This window comes from Cavia porcellus, unplaced genomic scaffold (genome assembly GCF_034190915.1).
Source record: "Cavia porcellus strain 051 isolate PalLab524CR breed Dunkin Hartley unplaced genomic scaffold, mCavPor4.1 scaffold_1, whole genome shotgun sequence".
Classification (NCBI taxonomy): Eukaryota; Metazoa; Chordata; class Mammalia; order Rodentia; family Caviidae; genus Cavia; species Cavia porcellus.
The window spans coordinates 192,530,540-192,554,926 of NW_026947484.1; the positions used below are offsets into that span (position 1 = coordinate 192,530,540).

At 48.7% G+C, this 24,387-nt stretch overlaps 1 protein-coding gene and 1 long non-coding RNA gene across 5 annotated transcripts; both read right to left on the bottom strand.

Annotated features, from left to right (window-relative positions):
• Window positions 1–16: 16 nt before the first annotated feature.
• Npr2 (natriuretic peptide receptor 2) lies at window positions 17–18,245 on the bottom strand. 4 transcript variants are annotated; one of them, XM_003470862.5, is made up of 22 exons: window positions 16,890–18,245; window positions 15,932–16,137; window positions 9,583–9,696; window positions 9,142–9,277; window positions 8,637–8,731; window positions 8,291–8,423; window positions 7,978–8,062; window positions 7,408–7,528; window positions 7,171–7,245; window positions 6,890–6,967; window positions 6,601–6,705; window positions 6,424–6,495; window positions 4,337–4,496; window positions 4,018–4,173; window positions 3,772–3,940; window positions 3,309–3,455; window positions 2,761–2,884; window positions 2,524–2,592; window positions 1,088–1,262; window positions 919–1,017; window positions 444–535; window positions 17–353 (listed from the first exon to the last, which is right to left on the bottom strand). In XM_003470862.5, the coding sequence occupies exons 1-22, from the start codon at window positions 17,554–17,556 to the stop codon at window positions 288–290; spliced, it is 3,144 nt and encodes a 1,047-aa protein (XP_003470910.1). In that variant the 5' UTR covers window positions 17,557–18,245; the 3' UTR covers window positions 17–287. The 4 variants fall into 4 exon arrangements, 3 of the variants coding, with proteins under 3 accessions (XP_003470910.1, XP_005004150.1, XP_063081655.1); XM_005004093.4 differs by lacking the exon at window positions 7,171–7,245; XR_010039612.1 differs by lacking the exons at window positions 17–353; window positions 444–535; window positions 919–1,017; window positions 1,088–1,262; window positions 2,524–2,592 and adding an exon at window positions 2,978–3,103 and having other exon boundaries at window positions 2,758–2,884.
• A 1,146-nt stretch (window positions 18,246–19,391) lies between these two features.
• Window positions 19,392–23,605, bottom strand: LOC134470617 (uncharacterized). Its single transcript, XR_010039617.1, has 2 exons — window positions 22,075–23,605; window positions 19,392–21,611 (listed from the first exon to the last, which is right to left on the bottom strand). It is a non-coding gene; the product is annotated as an uncharacterized LOC134470617 (long non-coding RNA).
• Between the last annotated feature and the right edge of the window lie 782 nt (window positions 23,606–24,387).

Sequence of the window (24,387 nt, forward strand, 5' to 3'; positions counted from 1 at the left end):
CCAGACTAAGACACCATGACTTCTTATTGTTGTTTTATATGTGGCCAAAATAGTCTGGTTTAGATACAGATATTTACAGAAGGAAGGGAGGAAGGGAACCAAGTCAGAGAAGAACAGGTATATATACAAGGCTGAGCTGCAGAGGGCTTCAACTTCCACATGAGTAGGCTTTTTGTGCACATTTCCACCTCATGTGATAACGTCTGTTTCTGGTGGTGGAGAGATGGCAGCTATGACCATCCACATACCAGCAGCAAGAGATTGCCTGACTTGGGATGAAATGGAGTTTATAGGAGCCCAGAAGGTCCTTTCCGCTCTCCGAGGAGCCAGTAAGTTCGCATCTTTCCTTTGCCCTAGAGGCAGAGGAGTGAACATAGGTCAAATTCTTTATTTCCCTCTCTTTCACTTCCATCCTCCCTTTCCTTTCCATGGCCTGCCCTCACCTTCATTTCCACATCTCCCCGAAGCTCCAGCTGGAAGCATCCCAGCTCATCCAGTGCATCCTTGGTGGTGGAGGAGACATGGATCTTCAGGGCTAGGGTGGCAGGAGGAATGGTAGAAAGAAGAGTCGGAGAAAAGACAACAGAAGAATTGATAGTACTGGAGAGCACCTTACCCAACCGAGAGGCTCCCTGTCTTTTTTTTTTTTTTTTTTTTGTCTTTTTCGTTTTTACCGGTACCGGGGATCGAACTCATGACTGCCTGCTTGCAAGGCAGGCGCTTATGCCGCTGAGCTAAATCCCCAGCCCCGAGGCTCCCTGTCTTTACAACACATATTCCCTAGAATCAAAATGTGCCCAAAGGTAGGAAATTTAGGAACTGTGGTCTCTTAGATTGAAAGATCTGGAGGAACTCTGAAAAGAAAAAAGGAGCAAGACAAACTGAGGCCAACAGAGTAGCTGAAGGCCAGTGTCTCACCTTGACCATTAGATTCCATTCGAGAAGCAGTGTTGACTGTGTCTCCAAAAAGACAATAGCGGGGCATCTTCAGGCCAACAACCCCAGCACAAACTGGTCCTAAGGGACAAAACAGGTTGGGAGAGCCTGGGAAGGGTGGAGCCCAGGGCTAGGTGAGGGTCAGCCTTACCAGTGTGCACCCCTATGCGTAGCCTTAGCTGGTCATGGGGCCGGTGGCGGATGCGGAAGGAAGAAACCGCATCTAGTAATGCTAGGGCCATCCGAGCAATTTCTGGTGCGTGGCGTTGACCATTTCGGCCCGGGAGACCAGACACCACCATGTACGCATCCCCAATCGTCTCCACCTGATGGAGAGGGGTATTGAAAAGTCACCTGTCTGTTGGGGAATGAGGAAGGGCACAGGAAGGCAAGCTGGCATCACTAGGAGTCATCCTGGTCTCCTGGGAGGCTAGAACACTGACCAGAAAACGAATCTGAGATGAAGGCGAAGTCAATAAAGTCTTGACCCCAGCACCTGTAAACATCTGTTGAACGAGTGGACACCCATCAGCAACAGGGCATGGATAGACAGGCTCTGCTGTTGGAAATGAGGAGCGAGAAAACGGAGTAACCTGATAAGCACAGAGGCTGGCAAGGAGGTAGAGCGGGCTCAGTGAAACGGACCACGCAGCCCAGATTGTTGGAGGGTAATAAAGCAGGTACTTAACTGGTAATCAACCAAAACTAGGTAGGAGACTGTCCTTGTTTCTGAAGTAGACAGTGAATTTTTTAGGATCTATACATTAGGTATTTAGGATGAAGGGATTCCACATCTGAAATTTTCACTCAAATGGTTTCAAAAATAATTACATACATAAGTTTGTATACATGCGTGTGCATACACACACACACACACACACACACACACACACACACACACACATACCCTTTTAGTACTGGGCCTTTGCACTGAGCGACATCTCCAGACCGTTTTATTTTGAGACAGTCCTGCTTAATTACTAAGTTCCCCAGGCTGTGCTCAAGCTTTTGATCCTCAGCCTCCTGAGTAGCTGAGATTAGAGCCTTGAGCCACCACATCTGACAACTAAACTGTCATCCCCATTTCAAAGATAAAATAACTGAGACTCAGAGAGATGCTACTGCTTATCTAGAGCCACAGGACTACAAAGCCAATATTCAAACCCAGCTCATTTTTACAGTCCAGGACAATAAAACCTCTCCATCAATGCAATGGCTTCAATAAAAAGCAATACAACTTTTATCCTTATGTTGACCTTCACCCCACTAAATCGATCTGTGCCTACATCCTATATGATTCTTCTATGTCTGGAGAAGAAAGGAGAAAAAACAGATAATGTGTCTATCCCCAGGGAGATAGGGAGTAAAGCTTGTGATGGTTCTGACCAGGGAACCCTAAGGAGTCACAGGGAACTAGGTCACAGTATGCATTTATAATGCTGGAGCCACAGCCATCCACAAAGTGCACACCATCAGTAAGATGTGGGAGACCCTGGAGAAAAACTAGCCATTAAGAGGAGGAGGCATGTGGGAACTCAGGAACCTGGGTTTTAAAGGAGTCTCATAGAAGCGCAACCCAGTTCTCACCTTGTAGACGTCAAAGTTGTCAATTATGGCATCAAAGCAGGTATACAGGTCATTAAGAAGTGTCACCACCTAACAGGATGGGAAAGCACAGGCCCTGAAATTTGTGCCCAGCTTACTAAGAATTCTCAATCCATGAGCCATAGCAGTGTAAGGGAGCTCAAGAACAAACCAGTCTTCATTATGGGTGAAGCTCCCAGATCCCTATCCCACCCCTGACCATGCACCCACAACTCTCACCTGCATGGGGGTGCTCTCAGCTGACAGCGCTGTGAAGCCAACGATGTCGCTGAAGTAGATGGTGACACTGTCAAAGGCCTCAGCCTGTACAGTCTCTCCCCGCTTTAACTGCTCTGCCACAGAGCTAATAAGAGTACAGTGTAAGCCGAGCTCCAAGAAAGATGGTTTAGGCATGGGGTGGGGGAAGGTGGCTGCAGCAAAGTAGCTGAAAAGGTACCTTGAGCAAGGAAAGCTGAGCCAGTGGCGGAGGGTTACAGGAGGATCTGCATGCAGGGGCTAAGTGTCTCAGGCTGGGAATAGTTTACAGACACCGGTTAAAGCAAAGGCAAGGTAGAGCTGTGTCCTGAGGAGGGATGCAAAGCCAGAAAGCTCAGGGCTCATTTGGAGACAGAATGAAAGTGTGTAGTCTCTAGTCAGAAGGGGTCACCGTGGTGAGACAGAATAGATGGGTTCTGAGGGTAGGAAGAGAGTTTTCAGGAAGCTGACAAGGTAGAACCCAACAGAGCCGAATCTCAAAGGGAAATTTAAGGAAGGGTCAAAGGTCTCACTGGGGTAGAATCTGGTAGAGCAGAGCCTCAGCCTTCCGCTTCTCCTCCAGATAGGCCTGTGTGCGTTCCTCCACCAGCTTCTCCAGGTTATTAGCATACTGTTCCATGCGCAGCAGGAGGTTATCCAATATGCTGGTGCCACCCTCCCTGCAGGGAAGCCAGTTATGGCACCTGCTCTAGGACTTTTGTTGTTGTTGAGACAGGGTCTTGCTTTGTAATGCAGGCTGGGCTTGAACTCACTATGTAACCCAGGCTGGCCTCAGACTCCCTGTGCTCCTCCTGCCTCAGCCTCCCGAGTGGTAGGATTACAGGTATGCGCTGCCACACCTGGTGCTGTAAAATCCTTAAGAACCCCAGGACTTCCTATTCAATCCACCCTTTGGCCCCACCAGTCCCACCTTATTCACTAAGGCTGATGAGGCTTCTGTCCCCCAACAGACCCTGCCCCCTAATGCCTGCTCACTTGTTAAAACGGCGAATGAAGCCTTTGATCTGTCCGAAATCTGGTCGCTCAGCAGGGTCCTGGGCCCAACATCGCTCCATCAACAAAACTAGCTCTTCATTCAGTTGGGTCCGGTCAATGGTTGGCCGAAAATATGGTCGCTGACCATTTCGGACCTTCTGGACAATCTCTGAGGGTGATGAAAGGTTTGGATGAAGGACAAGGTCCCCCAGGAGGAGGCAGCTATGGGTAGTAACTGACTGTCACCTTTAGGGCTAAGATCCAGGCCCTCTAAGTAGAAAGGACCACTGCGAAGTGCTATCTCCTGTAGGATGATCCCAAAACTGTAGACATCAGCTTTCTGCATTCCTGTGGTTGGCAAGGAGTTCCCATTGAGCAGTTCTGGGGCAGTCCACAGCTTCTCTGAAAAGAAAAACAGGCTGGTCAAGTCCCCAACAGGGCACCCCCAAGCTCACGTAGGCTCATCTGCATATTGCTGTTACTCCATCTGTCCCCCCCTCCCTTGGTGGAAATGATCAAGGCCAGAAGAACAACATAAAACATGGGGTGTGCAGGCAAGCCTCACTGGCATAGAGGGCGTGGCTGTCATCAGGTTCAGCAGTTGATCGGAAGCTGGCCAGGCCATAGTCTGTGATTTTGAGCACGAAACGACTATCCACCACACAGTTGGAGGACTTGAGGCTTCCATGAGACGATATAATGCTGTTGTGGAGAAAGGCCATGCCCTGCAGGATACAGATAAGTATTTTAGATCATATCTGGCTAGGTAACCCCTCCCATGCACCCTAGCTAGCTGCCTAAATATCTCAGGGCCGTAACAAGGCAATTTTCGAAGTCATCCTTTATAGCACAATTTTTACCCAAGGACATAGGTAAAATAAGAGGGTAACCCTCTTTCTGGTACTGTAAGTAGTATATAGGTAGCCAGGCACCAGGGACAGAAAAAACACTTAAAAGCAAGGATAATGCTGGGGGTTTAGCTCAGCAGCATAAGCGTCTGCCTGGCAAACATGTCATGAGTTCAATCCCTGGTACCAAAAAAAAGAAAGGAAAGAAAAAGAGCAAGGATAAAGAGAGCTATAAAGTACTATCCCAGAAAGCGCAGACATATTCTAAAGAGAACAAACTATGAGGGTGAGTTCCAAGAGTATTATGCCATCCGTGGTGGCCTCAGATGTCTGCTAATTAGGAAGACACGGCCTGAGAGGGACAAGGCAGCCACATGCACCAAGGCAGACCCAGCAGGTATGAACCCTAATGTGTAAACACTCATGCAAGCCAGGAGCAGGAGGAACACGCTGTATCAGAGAGGATACTGGACCACAGAGGAAGCAGAAAAAATGGTATATTAGACAAATTTGGAAAATAGATGAAATTACTAAGTGACAGTGGCTAAGCCAATGCAGAAGCCTGAAACTGCTGGCTCGTGGGGCCAGAAATGAGAGAAACTGTGACCTTCAAGGAGATAAAACACAAGTTGTAAGAGGACAGGACTGTGGTCCCCAAAAATGAGACCCTGGGATGCAAACGTCAGTGCAAATGGGACAGAGAAAGGTACTGTATGCTAATCAAAGACAGCTCTGTGTAAATGTTTAACTCAAGCTTGAACAATTCGTAATAGTCTCTATGAGTTCTCTGTTTATTCCTGCTAGAATCAGAAAAATCTTTGGACATCTCCAAATTTGTGAATTCACTTGCATGGAAACTACAAAGTATACCTTCTAAAACTTTTTCCAAAAGATCATGGTTGTCTCAAAAGTCATTGTTTTTCTTATCATTGGACCTCTAATTGAACACTACAGTAGCTTTACCTAGTATTTTTCTTATTTGATGGACAGCTTTCACACATTAAAATTTTAACTTCATAAAAATTTAGCAGAAAACCAAAGCCACTTTGGGGATGGTGCGGGAGACTCATCAGGCCTGCTCACTGGCTATGAGACTTGCTTCTAAACAGCTGTCCAACTCAGGCAACGGTCGGGTTTGTGCCCCAAAATGCACGGGCCTCTGGGTCACTTCAAAAATAGAACCTGGAAGAATAACCATTTGGAAGTCTTCTTTGGCTTCTCTTAAACAGTAAGTGTTTTTATTTAAACTTCAGTTTCTGAACAAAAGAACAGACATCCCAAATGCTGGTCAGAGAGTAAAATGGTACCAGGAAAAGCAAGAGATAAATATGTTTGTAGACTTCACTTTGCCTTTTTCTTAAGAGATTTTAATATGAACTCATGGAGGTAAAGAGATGCAAGAGACACATCTTCGAGGACAGGAAGACAAAACTCTCCCTCAGAACCTGTGTTTACCTGTTATCTATCATCCAACATGGAATAAGGGGAGGTGGAGAGAACAGGACTCAGAGCACCAGAAGGAGAGAAACCGTAGCAGTGCCTGAGTGATGCAGGCGGTTTAGAGTGGATAAACTCTTCAGGAATGAGGAGCAGGGCATGGTGGTAAAGTCTGTAATCCCAGCTACTGGGGAGCTGAGGGTGGAGGGTCACAAGCTCAACTGTAGCCTGAGCAACTCAGTGCGACTCCATCACAAGATAAATAAGAGTTTGGGATGTGGTTCAGTGGGATACATTGCTGGCATGCACAAGGCCCTAGGTTCAATCCCCAGCACAAAAAGAGAGAGAGAAAATATGAGGAACTCACCTTAACAAGGTCATTAATGAGAGAATAACGAAACATCCAGTCCAAGTTGATGCTGTCATTTTCTAGAATATCCTGGTAGGTGACACAGAGGAGAGCACGTGTATGTCCTAGCCCTGCCAGTCACCACTTGGCAGAGTCATGTGACTGGCTCAGCCCCTCCCACACACTATCCCTCACCTGTAAACTCCCACGGGGACAATACTCAGTGACGATGCAAATGTTGGGAGGGTCTATGCAGGCACCGATGAATCGAGTGAGATGGTTGAACTGAACATCTCTCATCTAGCAGAGAAACATGGGAAGGCCACAGACCAGACGCAGAAATGTACCGTTACAAGTGAGGACCTATGACTTAAAATCCATCCTAAGTAATGCCCTGCCTCGCTAGCCGAAGTGTCTGTTCAGGCTTCCCTGTTGCTCTCCCCCTCCTCCCTACCCCACAGCCTCATGCCACACTCTTACATACATGTTTGAGTTCGAACAGAACCTGCCGAGTCAGCTCAATGCGCTTCTTATTCACGTGTTTGATGGCGACCACGTTTCCCTGGTGAGAGCAGAAGAGAAAAAAACCAAATGAGTACCATTTGTTTCTGGAGGCTCAGAAGCACCGGAGAACTGTAAGAATATCCAGGAGCTCAGCTGGGTACAGAGAGGGGCCATGAGAAGCAGAGGTTCAGGGGCAGAGATGGCAGATGAGGATGAGACAGGATGAAATGGTGGGGACCAAATGAGCAGATGACTGTTCACCTTGAAGTGACCGGTGTTGGCAAAGATCTGGTATTTCCCATGGGCTGTCATGAGCGAGCCGTAACTGGATCCCCGCTGGGGCCAAGGGCAACATGGAGGCGGAAGGATGAAAGGAACATTAGATGGTGGTGGTGGTGCAGGGGCTATCATTACAGGCCAGTGCGCTAGGAGAGGTCCAGGGTAAGAAAGGACAGGAACTCAGAGGGAGGTGGAGGGACAGCAGAGACGAAGGCTCACCAGTGACAGGGTGAGGCGGCTGCCTGCACCTTTGTGGTAACGCTCTGAGTTGCCAAACTGCAGTTCCTCCCAACGAATGCGCCACAGCATGCTGGCCAGCTCCTTCTCCAGCATCAGCTTTCTGTAAGGACTGCACGCCTCAGCTGACTGGCAAGCCCACGCCGCCACCCCTCAGCCAACTGTGGAGCCGCAGGACCTGCCCTTCACCTCCTGACACTTCAATGGGTGCACCCAGAGCCCAGACTAGAAGACGCAGACACGCTGTCTGCATGGCTGGAGGTGCCTATGTGCACCCACAAACGCAGAGGTTGGAGGTAAAAGTTCTTTCTTAAAATGGGGGCATCCATGGAAAATGTCTGAACTAAACCCTGCTTAATATACCAGATCAGAACCAAAAGTGGGAAAAGACAACCAAAGAGAAAGGCTAGAGAGGATGAGGTCTCACAGACAACCACCATAGGGGAGGCTCGCTACCCCTAGGCCACATTATAGGGAGCCCCCTGGCCTCGGCCAGTGGCCCTGTAGCCAGGAGGAAGTGAGGAACAGGTCAGTGGAAACCCCAGAACTTACCGGAAAATTAGGAAGCTGGAAACACCAAACATGATGAAGGTGATTCCTGTGCCCAGAGCCACAATTGCCAGAGTGGAAAGCGGAGCTGAAGGGAAGAAAGAGACCCTGAGGAAGACTGCGGGGCAGGGCTCCTAACAGTGGGGAGGGGAGAGGCTCAGGCACAGGGAGTAGACAGATTTCCAGAGGGAGAGAGGTGAAGAGGAAAGGCTGCAGATGAGAGGTAAAAACACAGCTAAGAAGAGGCAGCCGCAAGGGTAGAGAAGCCGGAAAGCAAAGGGAGGAAGGACTGCTCCCAGTCCCTGCACACACCCACTTTTATCACAGGATGGGTCGTCCAGGTCAAAGGCACAGGGGGGGTTGTCCAAAGGGGGGGCCCCCTTCACCCAGGGAATAGGCCGGCCTGTCCACCAAATCTGCTTCTCAGCTCCTGAGTAGTGGGCTGCTGGCTGTGAGGAAGCAGAATGCTGGGCCCCAGGCCTGCTCCCTCTGCCTCCACCCCGGCCCAGCCTTTCTGCATCCGTCCCCACAGGCTCTCACCCACCCAGGATGTGGGGAGCACCAAGTCCCGGCCCCCTAGGACTTTGGATTCTGCACCCACCGAACCCCTAAAAGCTGGATTTTGCAGGGCACGTTCTCTTCCCTGCCCGCTCCCCCATCACCTGAAAGTCCCCAGAATCCAGGTCTCCCATGGCCCACAGGACGAAGTCAGTCTCCCGGTCATTGTTCTTGTCCATAACAACCAGCCCTGTTACACCTAGAATAGAAAAGAGGGCCCCTCACTTGTTGATTAACCCCGGGTTCTGCCACTACTCCCCCAGGCGTCCCAGCTGCCTCAGTCTGTCCTCTCCCCTGTCCTTGATGTATATCCGTCCCAGCCCTGCTTCAGACCCTCCTGACTCTGCTGCTCCCAACGTTGCTTCTGTCTGCTCACCTGTGAGCAGACACCACCATTCAGACCTCCACCTGCCCTTGCCCCACCTTTTCTTTTGGTACTGGAAAATGAGCCTAGGGCCTTCAAAATGAACCACATTCCCAGCCCCCACTTTGTGTACTTTATTTTGAGACCGAATCTCATTAAACTGGCCAGGCTAAGCTCAAACTTTCAGAGTTCTGGGATTACAGACACACGTGATGCTGCCCGGCTTGTCTTCCCCTCCTCATTACCATGGTATCTTCGTCCCTGCATCTTCTCCACGATTCGAAGTCCATCTTCCCGGGTGCCTCCCTCCTGTATTGTCTCATTCAGGACTTCAGCGTAGAGCAGGATCCCGTCATAGAAGCAGCCAGCAATGAGGTTCATCTAGGGGCAGCAACTTTCTCAGCGCTCTTCCCATGTCCTGCAAGGCGCCTTAGCCTCCTCCAGCCACGGAGAGTCCTTCTACCTCCTCTCTCTTGTGGCTCATTTTCTTCCCTTCTCCCATTCCTAAAGTGTCAGCCCTACCTACCTGGTTCCTGGGGCAGAGGGAAGTTTTCTGGATGGCAGTGGATAGCCCCAAAGTGGGGCTCGTGTGCTAGTGAGATGTGTGCTCTGCTGCCAAGACTCCGCTGAGTGGGGGCCTTCCTTGCAACCCAGCATGACACTCAAGGAGGAAGAGAGCTACTTACCAGGGACGGGGTCAGCTCCACACCAAAATCTTCCCGGGCTCTTATCAGCAGACGATTCTGGAAGTCCTGGTACTCAGGATTTGGGGGTTCTCGGTATGTGATCACCAGGACGGTCTGCAGCAGTCAGCAGCACACAGAGAAGAGTAAACAGAATTCAAGATAACCGTGAGAGGAAAAAAGGAGGCGCCCCTGGGAAGTTTGGCATAATATACATGATATGAAACACACGTGGCAGAGTCTGAAGACAGAAAAGGCACTAAACTCTGGAGAGGGCAGGGAGCAAACTCCATGAAAGGCAGACAGGACTGTGTAGGTGAAATTGGGGGGCAATAGATGAAAACTCTATCCCATACCCCGCACCCTCCTGAACTCCCTACCACCACTAGGCCTCCTGCCAGATTACCACAGAGCGCACAGAAGTCCCTCCATGCTGTGCCCTTTGGGTACCTGTCACTATCAAGGATGACACTAGTCAACACTTCCTATAGGAGGTGCTGTCATATACACGTTGACATTTTTCATGTGGGCCATGTGCATGAAATCCCTCCACATAGTGAGTTAGAGTGACTACAGGCCCTGTGACGACTACAGGAAATGCTTGGAAACGGTGATTCCACCTGTCAAAAGCTGCAATTTCATGCATTTTACATGTATGAAACCCCTAGTACACAGCATTGTCCTGCTTACTAAGTAGTGGACATGTCACTGTGACACACTGTCACCTGCCCGCACACGCTGCACAGAGTACACACATGTGCTCTCCACCATGCACACATCTCACTAGCACACGAGCCAGCAGCCCTCTGCCCCCACCACAGTGCCTGCCTGGCTCCTCAGAGCCTTGGGTGTATCCCTTCCTTGGCTGCTGGACATCAGGTCACATAGTCAGAGTCCAGCCTACGCTAAGTCAGAAAACTGGCCTTACAACTTCAGAAAAAGACTTCAGTACACTGAAACATGTGTAAACCCGACTTTGTAAGATGATAGGTTAAAAATCTAATAATTCCTACCAGTTTTGTTCATTCTTGTAGAAAGTACAGAGATACAAGGTATACCCTCATTGTCTATAATCGCTTCATTCCAGATAGGAAATAATGAAATCAATTTCTAGTATGTACTCACTGTATTAGACTAGAGTTTGCTTCAAAAATAATTACTTTTACTAGAGCATCTGGGTGGTTGGTTATACACTTCTAATATTGTACTCCGAAGCCAAAAAAAAAGAAGAAGAAGAAGGTGGAGGGATACAGCTGGAATGGTTCATTTAGTAATACCTGTTCCAAAAATAGAGCAGAACATTTTTGACAATGGAAAAAGCAAAACAAAAAAAAAAAAAAAACACCTCAAAATAGTATACCCTAAAATTCCAGCACTCTGGGAGGCTGAGGCAGGAGGATCAAAGTTTGAGCCCAGCCTGGGCAACTTAGGAAGATCCAAAAAGTAAAAAGTAAAAAAGGTAGGAGATGTAGTTCAGTGTAAAAAGCCTTAGGTTCAATCCCTAGTACCGGAAAAAAGGCTAGAAATGATCAGGCTAAACCACTTTCTAGTCCCATTATTTAAGTACAAGATACCAAAATTTGCCTTCTTTTACTAATTTTTATAAGATAACATCAGGAAATATAAAATGACAATTTCATCAAGTTTATTTGATACAAGAATCAAATGGTTAAAACGACACATGACTAAGTGACACTCAGGAAAATCAACACGGAAACAAACCCACTGCCCAAATGATGCTCAAGGTAAACTGTATTTCAATAAAGGCTGGTAACGGATTTCACATGCTTTTCTTTTGTTTGAGACAGAGTCTCACTATGCAGTTCAGCATAGTCTAGACTTACTGTGTAGCCCAAGCTGGCCTTGAACTCACAGTGACCCTCCTGCCTCAGACTCCCAAGAGCTGGGATTACAGGCATGCACCACTAGGCCAGGCTTAAATGCTTTTAAAAACAGAAGTCTCTATATTGGTTACTTATTTGAGCAGTAATCAAATATTTTGGTCTAAAGATCTCTACATTCTTAAGAATTACTGAGGACCTCAACTTTTACGTGGATTACATCTGTCAATATTTACTAGTTAGAAATTAAAACATAACCTTTGGGAACGTAAGAATGCACAAGTGTGACTCTCCTGGCTCTCATGTCATGCAGCCTCTGGGAAACTCCACAGTTCGGTCATGGAGGGCAAGAGTGGCAAAGGCATAGAACATCTTAGTGTAACTTTTAAAATAACTTTGATCTTATAGCTCCTAAAACAATTTCAGAGGCCCCAAGGATCCCAAGAGCACACTTTGAAAATGGCTGTGCTAGACCTTTGCTGTAGCTGCTTACAAGGCATTAAAAACAAACATGAGGGGCTGGGGATTTAGCTCAGCAGCATAAGCACCTGACTTGCAAGCAGGAGATCGTAAATTCAATCCCAGGTAGCGATAAAAAAAAAAAAAAAAACACGAACACAATTCCTATACTTGCTCAGGGGCCGAAGACGGATAAAGGTAAGCAAGGGAGTACAATTTCACAGTGGACCCCAGACAAAGGGAAAAATGAGGCAAAATCTGTCCGGTGTGATAGTATGCACCAGTAATCCCAGGACTCTGGGATGCTGAGGCAGAAGGATTCAGAATTAAACCCCAGCCTGGGAAAATTAGTGAGACCTTATCTCAAAATAAAAAATAAAAAGACCAGGGATGAGAGCCAGGTGTGGTGGTGCATGCCTGCAGGAGGCCGCAGGAGGCCAAGGCAAGCGGACTGCCACAAGTTCGAGGCCATAGTGAGCCCCCCTGTCCCAAAAAACTAAACAAGTAAATAAAAAGGACTGGGGATGTAGCTCAATGTGAAGGCCCTGGACTCATCCCCAGTGTAAAAACAAAATAAAAACCAAACCAGGCAAATGCTGTCCAAAACAAATTCCATGTGAGTGAAAACCAGGGGGAATGCACCCAGGAAATGTGCAGGGGTGGGGCACACGCTCCTGCCAGTGCTGCCCTGCTCTGCCAGCTGCAGGAGGTGCTGCTGACCAAGCCTGAAGAGACGGGAACAGCTTCCCTGGAGACTCTGCCTGAGCACCCTGGGTGTAGGGCTTCCTTCCATTGTGCTGAAGTGAGCCCCTCTGGGACTCAGTCTGGCTAGTCACCTGGGCTGGGACATCCTCCCTGGATTTCTAACCCTGCAGTCCCCCATTTCCCAGTCTGGTCCTCCAGCTCCTCAGAGCCCGATCATCTGCTTATTTAGTTCTGCTCTCTCAACTTTTCTTCCTGCTCTTGGCTAATCACCTTGGTTTACAGCACCTGCTTTCTTCCAAGCAGGAGAGAATTCCTAGGAAAGGAATTCTAGAATAGGATTCCCCCTCTCCCTAACACATACTTTAATTCAACAAATGTGGCAGGGCATAGTGGCACATGCCTGTAATCCCAGCACTTGGGAAACTGAGGCAGGAGGATTTCAAATTTGAGGTCAGTGTAGGTTGTACAGTGAGTTCAAGGACAGCCTGGGCTACACAAGGAGACCCTGATACCAGAAAGAGACCTTATGTCAAATGTATTAAATACCCATTACACGCTAGACACTTGGAATGCAAAGCTGAACATAATCCCCACCTTCAAGCAGCTCTGGCTGAGTGGGGGAGAGAAGCCCTGTCAACATATTTAATTTCAAGCTCTTCCCCCAGGAGTTGGTATCCAGCCTGTCTGGCACCTTTACCTTGAGGGTACCTTTGCCCTGGAAAGACTTTCGATGTCTGTGCGTTACCCACCACTGCTCCAGGCCATCCTAGCTCGGGGACCTCTGTAGTCCCTACGTCTGAAGAAGGGTGCTCTTTGGCCCTTCTTGGAGCTAACCACCCAAATTCTCCCTGCGCCAGCATTAGAGAGAACATCGCACCTTCACCAGGTGCTCTCCGCACCCACTCCAGCTCCAGCTCCAGCTCACATCCTGTTTCCCCTGAGCATATCCCTGACTTCACTTCCCTTCCCTTGTAGGGAATCTCCATTTTCCTGTCTGAGTAAGATCTAAAGTAATGGAAGAGGTGAGAATTAATTGCTATAATTGATCGTTAACTGACTGAGGGCCCCCTCCCCTCCTTGGTGCTAGTGTCCTTTGGATGACAGGAATTCATTCTCACACAAGAAAGAAGTTTTTCTTCTTCTTCTTCTTCAAAAAAAAGGAATATATTCCAGAAGGCTGTAGAATCCCCCATCTGGGAGTGTCACACACCTTCTCAATCTTGTTAGCTAAGGTACAGTACACTCATTGGTATCTTCTCCTGCAACTCTATTACTGTATAACACTTATCACAATATATTTCTGTGTTTGTATTTATTTGTTTATTGATTAGTTTTCCTAGTAAGTAAACTCCATAAAGCCAGGAATTATATCTATTATATTCTCTACCACACACCAGTACCTAGCACGGTCACTGGGGTATAATAGGTGCTCAGTAAATACTAACAAAATGTCAGTCTTCAGATGAATCAAACACACACTGAGTAATATGTCCTGTGATAGACAGGGTTAAGCACAAGAGTAGAAAATTCAGCCCAACCTGGGGATTCAGGCTTTGTTTCGTAGAAGGCAAAACAATGGTCTGAATCTTAAAGAATATGGAAGCATTATCCAGACACAAAAGTTTCTGGGAAGGTTTTTCAGGAAAAAAAATTATAGCATAAACAAAACCTGTCCTGCTAGTGCCCAAGTTCAAGTGTGACAGTCACAGACTCATACTCAGGCATGCAAACAGATATGTCATTCACAGCTGGACACACTCATCAGCCACAACCAGATATGTAATCATAGCCACATAAAACCTTACTCACTGGAAAAGAATGGTCACCCAGGTCCAGCCCTTACACCTCTACTTAGAATCAAAGACTTTCAGGGTGAAAAGCACCATACGTTCATCCCAAAAGCCACCTTGAATCCTTTTTGGAAAAACAAGGAGATGGCTGAATAAACAGGCAATGCTCATATACATAAATCAGTGCAAACTTGGTGACAGGGCCAAAGAAAGATGCATGGGCGAATCTGTAAGGCAGAGATGGAGCTCATAGAAGAAGGAGCACTGCAGGCAAAAGGAACAAAGGCCAAAGGCACGAGGACAGTGGGCTCCTGGGCTGGGGACCCTTGAAGGCGGACTGGAGTAGGCTAGAGTTCTGGGTACAAGGACACTGAAAACTGAAGTTGAAACAGTGGGCTGAGAATAGGCTGTACAGTTGTTGTTTTGTTTGTTTGTTTGTTTGTTTGTTTGTTTGGCTTTGTTTGGTTTTGTTTTTTGAGACAGGGTCTCACTAGGTCATTCAGACTGGCCCTGAACTCACTGAGCCCAGGCTGGCCCTGAATTCACAGCAATCCTCCTGCCTCATCTTCCCCAATGCTGGGATATAGGTGTGTGCCATTATACCCAGCTACCGATATGCTTCAGTGTCCTAATAAACACACAAGATTCTGTTCTGTAGGAAACAAGTCGTTGAGTTTGGGGCAGAGAAGAAAAAGTCATGCCAACCTTCCACACAGAGTCTCTCCTAAATCCTTTTTCCATTCCCTCTCCCATCACCCTAGTTCAAGCTGTGTCACCCCATTCCTTTCTAACCTATTATCTGGTCTCACTACCTAGTCTCTTTCTCTCACTGTACTTATCTTTTTAAAAATGTAAAGATCCCAAATTCAAGTCCCAGTGACTTAAGGACTAGAGCTCTTCTTCATCTAACTATACCTATGCAATTTTATTTCCTATATCAGTTATAATTGATCACTTCTTTCTCATCAGTATCTCCCAGGTCCCCCAAGCATATCCATCCCTATCTTTTGCTCTCTTTGAGCAGGCAGCCTGGATCCCCTCTTCCACTTTGTGAACATGACATCCTTCATTCAAATCACAACAGAATCTCTTTTTCTTTATAAAGAAAGGGATCCCGAAACCCAGCACATATTGACTCTTCCGCCTCTGAAGCAGAGAAGTCCTCAGTGTCTGTCTGAGGCACACAATCATATCTTTTCTTGAACTTTATCTTATAGTACCATTGCTATGTCTTGATTTTCCAAAAGAATAGAAGCCCTCCATATGCTCAGATCTTTTCCTGAACTTTTCTCCCCCAAGTCTAGCCTACTATTGGCATTTAGGAAAATCAGTATCTGCACCACTGGCCAAAGTCAGTCTTGCTGGCAGACATACCACAGTCACAAAGCTGGGGAAGGAAAATTAGTGATACTAGACTCCAAATGTTTCTGTTTGTTTTGCTTCTGTAGCTCACAACTTTTGCTTTGTTCCTAGAGTGTATGTGGGATCACAGGAGAGACAGAGAACCTCCAACCACGTGCCTTTCCCCTCTTCCTTCAGACTGGGCTCAAATGATACCTGAAAGGCCTGTCTGAGGGCCTGGGTTTGCTCCTGGGTGCGATTGTCCTGCCAGGGCCGGCCTGTAGAGCGTGTGGGGCCCGCACGGAGGCTCTCCCCAAAGACATCCAGGTAAAAGAAGACATAGTCCCCATTGGTCAGGTTCTCCCTCTGGGCCTGAAGCAGGATCTCGTGCAGCATCTCCAGAGGGCCACAGATGTACACAACTGGGAGCAGGTACATGACAGCATCCTGAGAGAGCATACCGGGCCCGGGGTGTTCCCCCTCTCTGAATCATCTACATGGCCCTCTTTAGCAGGACAGTGCCCCAACAATAGGTGGTCAGAAGACTGCCAACAGATGCTCCCCATCCTCCCCCCCAGCCCATGTCTTAAGTACCCTGGGGCCATGTGGACCATCTGGCAGGAGTCAGAGGCTGACTCTGGACCCCAGAGGAAAACAGCAGTCGCACTGCTCCCCTGTCCCCAGAGCCTTGCCTGCTGCCTGTCACCAGTCGACCTCACTCCCACTCTTCCCTGCGTTTCCTAGCTGATCTGATCTGCCTTTCTCAGTCTGAGCTTCATGGGCCAACCACATCTGCTGAGCCCTGAACCGGTTTATGGCATCTTCTCTGCTTTTACAGGGCTAAGGGGTCTTGCTGCCCCAGTCTGTAGGATCTCTGCTCATTAACAGGAACATATTTCAAAGTGGCCATCAACCAGGCCCACTGATCAGGGATACCCACACTCTCCAACATCCCCCAATACTGCATTCTCCGGAGACAATCTTCCCCCATCACTTTCTGCAATTTCTGGTTTCATCCGCTGGTGACATCCGTCCCCAGACTCCTCCTAACACCTGAACCTCCTCACAGGTGCCCTGACCACGTTTGCATTTCCGTCACAACTAACCACAAGCTGAGCTCCACCGACACAGTGACCCTCCTCCCCGACCCTCCATCAGTTGGGTCCACACTCACTGCGCCCGTTGGCCCGAATGAAGTGCGTGGCCTGTTCGGGGCCGCCTGGCTCACGGGCGTACACCTGGTGCTGCACACTGAGGTTGCTGCCCTGCAGGGCCTCAAAGACACCCTCGATGGTGAAGTAGTGAGGCCGGTCATCTGTGCGGGCATCCAGATACAGCAAGGCAGCGCGGGAAGTCCAGTTGAAGTGCCCGTGTAATGTCACCACAAACTCACCCAGCTTGGGAGCAGAGGGACCAGTGCGAACCAGGGTACGATAATGTTCATTCTTAGCAGCAAAACCAGAGGCCACTGCACCCGCAGTCAGCAAAGGAAGACGCCAGTGTGAGGCAAAGCGGGCCACAGAGGCAGCGGGGTACACGCAACCCGGGCCCAAAAGAAGGTCAGGGTCATGGTACAGCTTGAGGTCCACAGCGCGCAGCGGTGCCAGGTACTCAGAGCAGGCGCCATCTAGTTCCGAGCTGACAAACCGCAGGTCCACGGGCAGTGCCCGGCCCAGCGCCTCCACAGCTAGTGCCACAGCAGGACCCACCCGTGGCCAGGCCCAAGCGTAGCTCAGGTTGTGTTCGGGCAGCACGACTGCCAGAGTCAGGTTCTGCGCCCCTGGAGGATGCACCCCACCTGCCAGGGCTGCCACCACCAGCAACAGTGATGGCAGTGCCATGGGGATAAAGCAGCAGCGCCACCACCCCCAGAACCTGGGGCCACTCTGGCCTACCGGGCAGGCACAAGCACCACCCAGCCTGGAGGCTGTGGAAGATGGCCAGGAAGAGAAGGGGGACAAGCTAAGTCTGCTGGGCTGCAGAAAGTGCTGGGACCCGGGGGAAGATGGGAGGGACCCTCAGGGTGAGCAAGGAGTGGGCTCCCAGCCTAGGGCAAGCACCGAGGACCACAGCGAGGGTGGCAGCAGGAAAGGGGGCCGAGGGGGCCTGCCACAGGGATGGGGACAGTGAGGGGTAAAGTGGCCTGAGGAATCCAAAGCCGAAAAGAAGGGGACCTGAGCCCGGGACGGGCTGGGGGCGTGGGGGTTGGAAGAGGCCGGTACAAAGAACTGGCCCGGAGGGACCCCACGGCTGAAGGGGCTGGGCAGGCAGAGAGCTGCGAAAAAGGGGCTGAGGTGGGAGGGCGCCGCGCCGCGGAAGGACTGGGACCGGGGCGGGCGGGCAGCGAAGCGAGGCCTGGGCGGGAGGGCAGGGAAGGCGAGGGGAAATCTCCCTGTGAAGGCTTCTCCCGGAGCTCCTGCTCCACCAGCGGGCCCGGCGCTGGTCCCATCCGGAGCTGCGGCGGCCGCCCTTGTCTGCTCCTCTCCGCTCCACTCGCTCCGCCTGGGCCCGCGGCCGCCGCTGCCCGGAGCTTCCTCCCGCCCCCAGCCTGGGCCCCCGCGCGCCGCCCGTCCGGGTCAGGTCGCCGCGGCCCGGCGCGTCCCGGCTCACTGCGCCGCCGGCGGGGGGCGGGAGTGACGCCCCGCCTGCCCCGCCCCGCCCCGCCCTCCGGCGCCTGCTGCCCCCCACGCGCCCCGCCCCCCACCCGGAGCCCCCCCTCCCACCGTGCGCGCCCGGCGGCTCCGCACCCCGGCCCCCTACTTCCCCCAAGCCCCTGGTCCGCCCTGCTGCTCCCTTTCCATCCCACACACTCCAGCCACCCCAGGGCCTGTCTTCCACCCCCTCGCCTACCCTGCTCTTCTAAGGTCCCCTCTTTCAAATCCTGGAGCCCCTCGGTCGTTGCGCTCCAGCAAGCAGCGAGGAGTCCCCAAACCCTTGGTGTCCTCCCAATCCCCTACCGAGGACACCATACTGCCCTCCTGACTGCCAGTGAAGTCTGGCCCCTTCAGCAGGAAGACCTGCCGGCTCCCTGAAAGACAAACCTCGCGGGCTCCCGGGGGCTGCCGTGTCCCATTCTTCAAGAGTCCCCAGGAAGCCCATGAGTCTCCTTCCTGGAGACTCAACCCTGCCCTTTCCCCCTCCCTGTCTCCGTGGCCCTTTAGTGCCCTCTGTGCGTCCTCAGAGATTCAACATGGCCCCACTGGCTTCCACCAGCCATCTGTTCCAGGGCCTTGTCTGCCTTTTACCTCTCTGCACAGCCCCCGCTATCGCCTGATGGAAGCTTGTGGACTAAGCCCGCAGCTCCAGTAATGAAAGCCATCTTTACCCCACCATGGGTTCTAGCCTGTCCCAAGCTCTCGCCCTGGAAAGGTCACCAAGGTTCCCCACATCTGGAGTGCTAATGTGATCCTCAGGAACAGCTTGTGAAGAATGACATCATGGTTGCAGGGGGACTGATATGGGACCTTGGGGAGTTTTCTCAAGCTGCAATAAAGGGCATAAACTCAAGTCTCCTCTGTGCTGAGAGCCACCGCTTTTCTCCCCCTTTCAAGCCACTTCCCCAGAAATCTGTGCCAAGAAGCTAAGAGCTCTTGAACAGAGGGAGGGTGATAGTGTAGGCTTAGGAGGGGCACGGTTCTCTGAGATGAAGGCGACACCTAGTGGTGGAAGGAGGAAATTACGGACAATGCCATTTTATTCTCACGCGCCGTTATGTACTGAACCCTGATGGCAGTCTGCACAAGCAGTAGTGGAAACACAAGGAAAGGTGAGGGGTACCCGCGAGGAACACATAGATGGAACCGCCCCAGGTCACAGAAGCATTCCTCGATGACAGTTCCTCCTGCCTCAAGCACAGCAGGAGTGGTTCTTCTTTGAGGGGATGGTAACCCCAGTCCCAGGCTCCAGACATTCGTTCAAAATGAATTCTGAAAAAAAAATTTCTGTCCTACCGTGGCAAGTAAAGAAAGGATGGAGCAGTCAGCATGGTGACAAGACAACCTTCAAGAGACACAGCTCTCTAACTGTTGGCTAATCAACCAAAAATTGCTTCTCATGAAAGAAACAAATCCAAAATGATACAATGCCCAAGAGTTAGACTTTTCCCCCTCCCTCGTCCTTCCTGTTGGCATAGACTGCAAAGCGAGGAGGGGCTGGAGATACAATTTAAATTGCTTAGTGGAGTTTCCAAAATCATCACGCAGTGAATTGTCTTTTGTTCTTTCAGCTTTTGAGAGGCTGAACACACTACATAAATGAGAACTTTGGAGGCTAAGGCAGGAGGATTGCAAGTTAGAGCCCTGTCTAACAAGACCTTGTCACACACGCATACAAAAAGACTAGGGATAGGGGCTGGAGATTTAGCTCAGCGGCATAAGTACCTGCCTTGCAAGCAGGCGGTCGTGAGTTCGATCCCCAGTACCGATAAAAATGAAAAAGACAAAAAAAAAAGACTAGGGATGTAGCTCAGTATGAAAACCTTGGGCTCAGTCCCCAGTACTAAAAATAAATAAATAAATGGTTATCTATATAGTGCAATTATCCAAGCTACTGCTGCTTTTGTTGTTATGGACAATGAGATTTTAGCTCTTTGCTGTAATGCTCGCAAAGCCTGGGAAATCTCAGGCTCTCCTGGCCTAAGCAGCATCCAGCTTAGGGTCCAGGTTCTCCTGAGGGTTATAATGGTTTTCAACTACTCCACAGACACTACTGTAATTTCTTCTGGGAAGTTTTGGCCCAGATACTAATTCTGGATTAGAATCTGATCCAGAACTAAACTGGAGAGCAACACATTGGCTAGTGGTTAGCTGTTGTGGTTTCTAAGTTGCCATGCTCCTTAGCACAAAGAAATCCTAACCCAGGTATGCTCAGGCCGTGGGAGCCTCAAGACCCTGGCATACTTCTGGGACTGTCATGGGGTTCAGGTTCACACCACTCTCCATGGGAAACTCTGATGCGCCAAACTGACAGTAATGAACAGTTTTATACCAGCTGTGATTCACAGCCAGATCTGGACCACGACCCCAGACTTGTACAAGAAACAAAACATATACCAGTCTTGTCTGTGTGACCTGCCAGGCTTTTGGAAAAGGCTTTGACCATACACAGCTGTCCCCAGGACACAAGTTAGACTGATCTGAGAGACCCTGACAACACAGGGCAGAAAACAGCCATGGAAAGTAAGATCAAATTAACCAGGTGAACATGGCACATGTCAATAAGGAAAGGGAAGCAGCAGCATGAAAAGGGTAGTGGGGCAGATAGAAGGCAAAACAGACTGTTTCAAAATTCTATGTTACATGGGGATTTAGCGGGGATTTAGCTCAATGATGTAAGCACCTGCCTGGTGAGTGTGAGGTCATGAGTTCGATCTCCAGTACCACATAAATAATAAAAAATATCACATTGAAATTCTATGTTGCAGTATTTCTTTAGGTCCAGTGAGGGAGAAACAGAATCCTGAAAATAGGTCAAACTACTACAGCTTACACTCCCTGTCCTCTCTCTGTCTTAAACCTTTCTAGCAATAGGCAGCACACACAAGATGGTTTTCAACCTGCAGTCCAATTCACCTTCTCAACATCCTCCAAGAGCTGCGATGACTATTTAAGAGTCAAGAGCTTTTGCTTTAAATTTCTATCATTCTTTTAAAAGTTAAAAAGACTTTAAGGGCAGGATGTGTGGCTCAGAAATCAAGTATGGGTTTAGCATGCATGAGGCCATGGATTCAATATCCAACACAACTTTTTGCAGAAATAAGTTTCAAATATTTTTCCAATCAGAGCCAAGTTTCCAACTTACCTGTCTAAATATTCTAAAACATGAACAGGAGCCAGAAATATCAGCTCTGTTGAAAACATTCCAGACCAGCAGTTGCTTCATGGAAAGCCAGTAATTCCTACAAAATGGACTTAGGAATTGTCATATAACCATATACATTGGGGGAGTCTGGGCAGGAATCAGATTTATTTTTTAAGTCTTTATCAAGTTCATTATCAAAAACCTAGATTAACAGACAGGCTATAGACCAAAAAAGCATATAAAATACATAAAACAATTATGCTAAATAGGGGCTGGGGATTTAGCTCAGCGGCATAAGCACCTGCCTTACAAGCAGGTGGTCATGAGTTCGATCCCCGGTACCGATAAAAATGAAAAAGACAAAAAAAAAAAAAAAACAATTATGCTAAATAGAAGTACTTTTAGAACGATTCTAGCTCCAGGCCTGCCCCCCCAGGCCTAGGCCTGCCGCCCCGGGCTCCCCACTCTCGGCCCGTCTCCCCAGGTTCAGGGGCTGCCTCCCTGCCTTCCCCTGTCCTCCTTCCCATTAGCACCAGCCCCAGGGTTTACTTGCCACTCACAGGAAGAATCTGATAGCATAAAATCGCAAGCATAATATTCTCTGTTATGGTCTCTTCTCCACTCCATCTAAAATTCCACTTTCATCACAAAACCTTTCCCTGAGACGCGGCAAGAGGCAGGCGGCAAGACGGAGAGATGTTCCCTTGCCTTTTAAGTCCTGCTAAATTTTCAAACAGCTCACACAGAAAGAAACAAAGGAAACGTGGCCCAGAGAATAAAAACGTAGTCATCGCATTTTAACTTTCTGCTCTACTCAGACTGAGAAGAGATACAGAAATCTGAAATAAGATTTGACAAGCTACTGATTTTGCGTTTGCGGCAGTGTGTCATGAATAGCAAAGCAGTGGCCGTGAAGAGCCGGCTGGCAAAGGAACTAAAAGCAGGAGTCCCTGAAGTTCCTGCAGAAAGCTCAACGCAAAATGTAAGGTGCCTGATGGGGGACGATGAGTGTAAGAGAGACAGTTTGAAGAAAGAAAGAAGCAACAAGATGTGGGGCAGCTTGGATATGCAGGATGGAGAGGAGTCAAACATTACTGTAAGCCTGCGCTTGCTGGACAGGACGGCAATCCAGGAAGTCCTTGCTTCAATGAAAGTGAACGCTGCCATCCTGGGATGGAACCCAGGGCTGCAGTGCCAAGAAATTGTTTCCTTTGGTTAGTTGGCAAGTTTCTGCGTGTCCGGTCTTTATTTTTATTTTGTTTCATTTTGTTTGTTTGTTCTGAGACAGGGTCTGACTCTGTAAGCCAGGCTGGCCTTGAACTCACCAGTAGCCCGGCAGACCTCTAACTTGTGGTGAACCCCTTGCCCCAGTTCCCCACCCCGAATGCCAGGACTAAAGGCAGGCGCCATGTGCCTCGCTTTGAATCTCTAGTCTTGTCTTCCTCCTATTCAGTCTGAGCCATGTGTTCCGATGCCAAAGCAATTTTTTGAAACAAAAACCTAATTATGTCATTTCCCTGCTTAAAATCCTTAAATGGCTCCTCATGGAAGCTGTGTTTCTTCAGATTTATTTTTAGCAGCAAAACTCTCCCATCAAATAAAAGTTTAAATGTGAAACAGGAAAATAAAGCTTTAAAAACATGCCCCGGAGCTCCAGATGAAGCAACAGACCTGGTTCCAGATTCCCCCTCCTCTTCCTACTTTCTCAGACAAAGCCTGTGCGGCACCTTCGGGCACCCCTCGGGTAGTGGCCTTCAGGCAGGGGTCCTACAAAAAAGTTTTCCAAAGATATGGAAACAGATGATCTTAAGGAAATCCATTTCCAAACCCTCAACTTACGCACACACGCTCTCCTTCCTAGAAATGATCTTTCTGAGAATGACCTGTGTGCTCTCTTCAGTCCTCCTTTCACTTTAGAAAACAATAGCACATCCTGCGCTTGTGCCAAGTCCTGGTGTAACAAATTGTTCTAGGGCATTATGTCTTCCGGTGCGCTGGCGGAAGGTCGTGAAGCGTTGGTCTAGTGAATTTTTAAGAGCAATCCAGGCGCTGTACACTGGTGGGCTTCCCGAATTTCCCCATCGCGTTCATGTTCTGTGAAAGGCGGAGCACAGCATTAGGAATGGGAGTGTTTTAGCCAATGCTAGAATTCTGTATAATCTGGGCAGCCAGAATACAATGGTGACACATTTTCTTCTTAAAAATTTGGACTACAAAGGGCTGGAGATTTAGCTCAGTGGCATAAGCACCTGCCTGGCAAGCACACGGTTGTGAGTTTGATCTCCGGTACCAAAAAAAAAAAATCTGGAGTATACTAAAAAGTTGAATTGTACTTCACATATATTGTATTTCAATAACCTGATTTTAAAAAATAAAAAATACAATGGGAAAGTTTTGCAAGTCAACAAAAAGCATTAAACTAAAAAATTCATGCATAAAAAATAAAGTAACTTATTTCACACCTGGTGTGATTTACTTAATAAAATAATTAAAAATCTGCTTTATGAAATCATCATGCAACAACCTCAGCTTACTTCAATTTATGAAATGTGTAATATGTTATATATACTATTAACAATGTACAAATTTACACAAGGTAATAATTAGATTTCAACTAATTATTCCAACTGTGTGAGGCAGATATTATTACAGGAAGTTCATAAACACAAAATGTGAGCTCTGAGGCTCAGATTAACACTGAAAATCAAGGACTACATAGTGCTGACAAACCTAAGACTCCTTTCTTCTAGTAAGTATATTGTAACAGCAGCTTCACTAACCTAAAATGAAAGTCATATATAATACACTGTAATTTCAAAACAGTGATAAAATGTCCTAACTGTAATACAAAAAAGTATTGGCATAGTGGCACA